General features: G+C 29.2%; 1 protein-coding gene across 2 annotated transcripts; it reads right to left on the reverse strand.

Moving 5' to 3' along the window:
- Positions 1-2,051: 2,051 nt before the first annotated feature.
- LOC111903863 (bZIP transcription factor 27) lies at positions 2,052-5,357 on the reverse strand. 2 transcript variants are annotated; one of them, XM_023899615.3, is made up of 3 exons: positions 4,945-5,357; positions 4,395-4,448; positions 2,052-2,434 (listed from the first exon to the last, which is right to left on the reverse strand). In XM_023899615.3, the coding sequence occupies exons 1-3, from the start codon at positions 5,278-5,280 to the stop codon at positions 2,378-2,380; spliced, it is 447 nt and encodes a 148-aa protein (XP_023755383.1). In that variant the 5' UTR covers positions 5,281-5,357; the 3' UTR covers positions 2,052-2,377. The 2 variants fall into 2 exon arrangements, with proteins under 2 accessions (XP_023755383.1, XP_023755384.1); XM_023899616.3 differs by lacking the exon at positions 4,395-4,448 and having other exon boundaries at positions 4,945-5,353.
- Positions 5,358-7,161: the final 1,804 nt, after the last annotated feature.

Consider the following 7,161-nt stretch of genomic DNA (forward strand, 5'->3'; position numbering starts at 1 on the left):
TCACAAGCTTTTGAAGCAACAGAAGATAAAATGTTAGTTTTTGAAGTGTTTTTATTAAAACTAGAATTATCTTTGTTTTTGTCGCACTCGTCTTACAATGTTACTTTCTCTGTACATGAAGTAGAAACATTAGTATCGTTCACCTCAATATTCTCAGTTTTGCCGGATTGTTCAATCTTAACTGAAACAGTTACAGTAGGCTGACCATGTTGAATAGATTTTTATGTCTCTATGGTTTCCGAAGTCGGAGTATAGTTATCATTGAAAGGAAGTAGTACACTGTGATTTTGACTGAAGACAAAGATAAATGCCCTTTGACCAAAAACCTTGAAAGTCAACCAGTTTGACCGAGATCCCTGAAAGTCAACTGTTTGACCGAAAATAGTTGACCGAGAACGATATTTCTTGGCCGACAACTCCTCCGTACCGAGAACCCCAAGTCTTTTTACTGAAAACACCAAGTAGCCGCCGAAAACACTAAGACCTAGCCGAAATTAGAATCTTTGATCGAGTTTCTTTATCCAAAGAGTCCTAAATTCGGTAATTTACCAAAAATGATCTCAAACAAAGTATCCTCCAAATTTAATGAAGAACACTAAGAACACGATGAACAGGAAAATCCTTTTTCCTTAAACAACCCAAAAAACACCACAAACAAATTATTGTTTCGAAAGCAATTGATACCAAAACGGCCTTAAGTCGGTTTTAATGCTCTGATACCACTTGTAAAACCCCACTCTAAGTATCAATCTAAAACACGAGATTAGTGCGGAATCCTAATCAAGTGTTAATGCTCTCTAAATATCTCTCTAATAAAACCGAATGACTAACTCTCTTCACGACACAAAATAACACATTATATACTAATACCTAATTACTAAAGTCCAGCCCAACCGAAAACATCATTAAGCCCACCGAAATCAAATGGTGATTTCGATTATATATATATATATATATATATATATATATATATATATATATATATATATATATATATATATATACACACACACACACACAAGTAAGTTCATGCGAAAACATAAATATTTTGTGAAAACACAAAAACAGATTTTATCTTATTAAAATCAAACACATGTACAATAAAAATTAAATTTATTAGCATTAAATTAAAGATAATAAGTTTACATTAGATGATGTTATGGTAATATAGATTTAAAGGTTGTTTTAACAATTTTTTTTTTTAATACAAATTGTTGAGTATGAAAAAAAAAATGTTGTTATTACGAATCAACTCCCATTAAAAAAAAAATTGGAACAAGAAATAATTATTTATCTCCTCTCCTAGGGATTGAACCCAAGGTTTCCTAATTACTTGTTAGTTTAGATTCTCCATGTTAGCCTAATGGGTTTTACTGTGATATCTCTTTACATTAATAGAGGGGGTAATTGAATAGATTTAATCGTGACACTAGATGAAAAATATTTGAAATCAACTCGGTTCAAATTAAGTAAAGATGAGCTTGAGCTCAAGATCGAATTACTCAAGTACATTAGCAAGTTGGGTTCGAGTATTGAAATTTTTGGCTCGTGAAATTCGTGAACTTAACCGAGCATAATTATATTTACATTTGTACATTTGTTTCTGTATATTTACATATTATAGAACCAAGTCACGTAAAACTCACGAACTAAGTTGTATTTTTATTTCAATTTAATGTGATTTTATTTTTCTGTAATAGCTAGCGACTCAGTCTAGTTTGAAAGCCCCGATTACTTTATCAAGTTTGAGCTCTACCTAGAAAATTAAGTCTCAATACGAGTTTCGAACTCGACTTTTTATTCAAATCATGTTATTCAGGTTTCGAGTTTGGTTGTCCTTGACTCAACTTTGCCTTTATTACACATTTTCCATTAATAAAGATTTGAACGATATAAAACTTTAAAAATCTACCTTTTAAAGTATTTTTTTTTAACAGAACCTTTTAATATTAAAGATGCAGAACCATTAATGCGACATTAACTTTTAACTTTGATAAACAAAAAAGCAAAACTAGTTCAGTTATGTTTCATATGGTTTTAAGCACCGAAAGTAAAGGGAACAAAGAATGTCATAAACCCCAAAACCGAAGAAACACATATGGTTCGGTTTCCAAATTCATCGGTTCAAATGATTGCCTTCCCCCTTCCATGCCATACATATAGGTTTAGATACAAGGGCAAAAAGGAGATTATACAAATGAGCACGAGAGAATATTTTTACTACAGACATATTGAATGATTGAATTTGATGGACACAGTAAAATGCTAAATATGGACAAACATGTCCCCATCTCATCATAACCAATGCCCAAAATAGTCATTTCCTACTTTGCCCCAAAAGCGCAAAAAAATCTAAATTTCTAGAAGGGCAAACTTGTCAAAACGGGGCACTTTTTGTTCTCTGAAGTCTTGATACTTTTGGAGGCGCAGATACCTGCAAATAAATATAAACACTATTAACTTTTTCTAATTAAAAGAGAAAAAATAAAATAACTGATAATATGACCCAAATAAGAGGATCGTGTCCCATAAATAATTAATAAACAATTTTTTTTACAAGACGTGTCTCTCCATCCCAAGAAAGTAGGACGCCTCTTTAAATGCAAAGCTTTTCTCGCTTGGCTAAATTGAATGTAAACTAATATATATATATATATATATATATATATATATATATATATATATATATATATATATATATATTTCTAACTATTTTTATTTTTATTATGAAATATATAATTTCGAAAGTCCATTGTCTAAAGATTTATTAAATAAATTTACAATTAAATGAGAATTAGTAAGAAATAGATAAAACCTGAATGTAAATTTTAATCTCTTAACTAATTATAAATTATTACACAGCCGTTATCAAAAGTAACTTTCACATTACTTATGCGCAAAAAAGAAAATACATTTACTGTACATGAAAACCATTAGTGATATTTAAAATTTTAATCAACTAATTTTTTATACAATACACAAGATTTATTTACCTTGATAAGTACACCTTTTTTTTGTACAATTTGAACTATTACTTTTCTGGTGGGCAAACTTTATCAATGCGTAACACGGAAAAAACGAGATTACTGCCAACATATATTCTTTTACAGATGATATATATATATATATATATATATATATATATATATATATATATATATATATATATATATATATATATATATATATATATATATATATATATATATATATATATATATAATGTTTTACTCTTCATCAGGAAAAGGTTAACACTTTTTCTCAAAAATAGAAATGTTAAAGTCTTCTATAACTTGGAATAAATAAATAAAATATTTATTCATAAAAAGGAAAAGCTTAGAATTATTTTTTCTCGAAAGAGGGCCACCATCCACTTGGTTTCAAATTTTATATGCATTCATAATTTTTATCTTTTAGTACACGCATTGACGCATATACTTTTCGGTGGTTAAAAAAATACATATTTTATTATGCTAAATCTTAAATAAATAAATAATCAATTCAATATCGGTTACCACAAAGGTACAATTTATGAAACATCATAAATAATCACTATTTGAAGTCATTCTTAGTACTATAATTACAAAAAATAGAATTTTTTTTTAAAAGGTTCTCGACTATTGTTTTAACCCTTTATATATATATATATATATATATATATATATATATATATATATATATATATATATATATATATAGAGAGAGAGAGAGAGAGAGAGAGAGGGGGCTCATGCGAAAATCCAAATAATTTACGAAAATGCAAAAACTAAGAAAAACTATGAGATTGTGTCATCTAAACTATTTTGGACAATAATTCATCCAAATTTTAAACTACATAATGATAATCGATGATATATAAGAAATTGTTTCATATTAATAAAAAAAAAATTTCTTACTTTTTTATTATGAAAACTTAAATTTAAAAGTGATTAAGGACACGAAAAAAAACAGTTATTAAAACCACATTTAAATTTATATTACTGTAACAACCTATCATACAAACTTATTATCTTGCTATTAAATTTAATTTATAAAGTACATGTCTTTGATTTTTATAAGATAAAATCTGTTTTTGCATTTTCACAAAATATTTATGTTTTCGTATTAACCTACTTATGGATATATATATATATATATATATATATATATATATATATATATATATATATATATATATATATATTGATTTTTCTAGTATATGAATGAGTATTTTTGGAAGTAAAAGAGATATGTTCAGTCTTCTACTAATCTTTTGTTATTATTTATTAGTGGGTCAGGTGAAAGTTTTACTTTTTATTGGTTATCATGTTAAGATTTATATTAAAATTGTTACTAAGAAAATCGTATATAAAGCATTAATGAGAATATATAGCATAATTTTAATTTAAATTTACTTCTTTTTGCATCCGCTTGAGTTTCGCGTTTTCCTTGGCTAATCGCACTACTTCCTGTTCCAACTCATCAGCACGGGCATGGAAATTATATTAAAAAAGTAAAAAAAAAAGTATAAGTTTAATAAAATGGATAATGTAAAATAAAAATTATACCACAGACACCTATTTGTTCCACTTGCTACACGAATAAAAAAAATAATATTTTAACTAAATTTGGTATATAAATATTCTTAATCTACATACCTAAAATGTCTCATAAAATATAATTCAAATAAATATGAGTCATAATTATTTAATAAATAACTTTTTTGCAGAAAATATTGTAAACCCACAAATATTCGAGGTGTTGGTTTAAAAGAGATAGTCTAAATATAAATTAAATATTTAACTGAAATAGAAAATGCTAGCATTCTATTTATAACGAAACAAAAAAGTTTGATTTACCTTTTTAGGATAAATGATAGTTATAAAATATTACCAAAATAAAAATGAAAAGTGTCGCTGTGAATAGAAACAATCTTGTTATGTTCTAGATCGGGAGGGAGTAGACCTGTTTTCTTGCTCTGGATCGAGCAGCAGATTCTCGATTCTTCATCAATCGCCGGAATTTTTCAGTGTATTCAGGTGGAGAAGTGCTGGTGGCCGGCTTACTATTATGCGGTGGTGGTGGTGGTGGATTAGGTTTATGTCTCTTATTGGGATCTTCATGCGCGGGGTTGGTAGTGGTTAGTAGAGTTAACATGGTGGTGGTGGACGGCGGAGGAGGTAGGAAGGGAGTGGTGGTTCCAGGCTGCCGGAGCACCGGAGAAAAGAAGTCTTGGAAGTGGTTAGGGGTGGGAGATGGGAGGCCGCTGATTTCATTCCATACATCATCCATCGGCTTCATTGAGAAGAGCGGAGGTGGAGGGTGAGGGTACGGGTGGAGATGGGGGTGGGAGTGGGAGAGAGGACATGCTTTGTGTGTCTTAAAGTCAATCACAATATGTAGAAAGGGAGAATGTCATTTACCACCCATACATTTATGTAAAATTATGAATATACACAGCACTTTTGGGAAGTTAACACACTTAGCCCTTTTGATTTTCTACTTTGACTATTTCGTTTGTAATAAGTTTTTTTTTTTATATTGACATTTATAGAAAACATTGGGGTGAAAAACCGTAATTTTGCTCAATTTTCGGATTATAAAATAAACCTCTAAGCATTTCTCAAGGCATTCACTCGCTAGTTCCCTTTCAACTTTTTGTTACGTAGAAACCGTGTCAACATTATTTTAAATTAGTTTTCCTTTTTCATATATTGATTTTTTTATTTTATTAAATTTTATATAATATTTAAATATAATAGTTATAATAAATATAATAGTAAATACATATGAGTTTCAATAATTGACTTTTTCTTTTAATTTTAAAATTTTAAATTAAAGTCTCATTTGTTTATTTATCTAAATTATTTGTTTAACTTAAAAAAAAAACATTTTAATTTTAATAATTCAATATTTTTCATATTTTTCTTATAAATTCAAAATTTTTAAATGTTTAAAATTTCATATATATTTTTTAATTAATTCAAGACCTAGTTTGTTATATAGACACTGTACCAGATTTTCTCTTGTATCCATTTTTTTTTTACTAACTCACAACATAAATAATTAATCTTTTAGAACAATCACAACTCACTTCTAACACTACTAGAAAAAGGACTTTACACACATTGACACATATCATTTTTGTGTCTGTCATACAAATTATGTCATTTTATGTAAAATTTTAAAGATTTATGAGAGACATTAAAGTCTTTCGTAAAATGACGCTATATTTTTTCAAAATTCATGATACATATAATGTTTGTTTTTATTGTGGGAAGTGAAATTTTTTTATTAAAGACACTTCTAGAATACATCTTCAGGGCTTAAGGTTAAATTTCATAAATCAAGGGTTTTTGGTATTGGTGCCTCCTCGTCGGAAACGGTGAATTGGGCTAACTTATTGGGATGTGCTGCGGGTGCTCTACCATTCGATTATCTTGGTGTCCCGGATGGCGCTAATATGAACCTAATTAAAAACTGGAAGCCGATTATCCAAAAGTTTCACTCCAAAGTATCCTTATGGAAGGCCAAAACTCTATCGTTTGGTGGAAGATTGACTTTAATAAAGTCAGTTCTTAGGAATCTGCCTACCTATTACCTATTATTATTCAAAGCTCCAATTGGTGTGCTAGATGAATTGGAGAATGTGAGGCGTTCATTCTTATGGGGTGGGAGTGACGAAAGAAAAATTCATTGGGTAAGTTGGGACAAGGTGCTGGCAGCCAAATGTGATGGGGGCTTGGGAGTGGGTTCCATAAAAGCCTTAAATATTGGGCTACTTGTAAAATGGTGGTGGTGACTAAAGAATGAGAGACATTCCCTTTGGGCCAGGGTGATATATGGGATCCACAACTTAGCGAATAAACCATTTGATTATCTTTCTAGAAAAACGTCTTGTGGAGTTTGGAATAACATTTGCAGATTAAAAAATGTATTGCTCGAGCAAGGCATTAACGTTCAAGATATTTTTAGATTGGTGATCGAATCAGGGAAGGAATCTATGTTTTGGTATGATTCTTGGTTAGGTTTAGGGAGCTTAAAGGAAAAATATCCCTCCTTATTTGAACTGGAATCTAGGAAACAATGCATTGTAAATGAAAAATTAGTGGTTCAACTTATGGATGGAATTGGAAGTCTAATCGTGCTAACCTGGGGTTAGAATCTGCTGTTAGTGATCTG

Source organism: Lactuca sativa, chromosome 9 (genome assembly GCF_002870075.4).
Source record: "Lactuca sativa cultivar Salinas chromosome 9, Lsat_Salinas_v11, whole genome shotgun sequence".
Classification (NCBI taxonomy): domain Eukaryota; kingdom Viridiplantae; phylum Streptophyta; class Magnoliopsida; order Asterales; family Asteraceae; genus Lactuca; species Lactuca sativa.

What these genes read in the sequence shown, in the direction of transcription:
- LOC111903863 (XM_023899615.3), bottom strand. Translation starts at nt 5,280, where the DNA reads ATGAAGCCGATGGATGATGTATGGAATGAAATCAGCGGCCTCCCATCT. An exon ending in GATCCAGAGCAAGAAAACAG is followed by an intron (nt 4,449 to 4,944) that starts GTCTACTCCCTC and finishes GAGTTGGAACAG; the next exon opens with GAAGTAGTGCGATTAGCCAA. An exon ending in TCAAGCGGATGCAAAAAGAA is followed by an intron (nt 2,435 to 4,394) that starts GTAAATTTAAAT and finishes ATTTATTTGCAG; the next exon opens with GTATCTGCGCCTCCAAAAGT.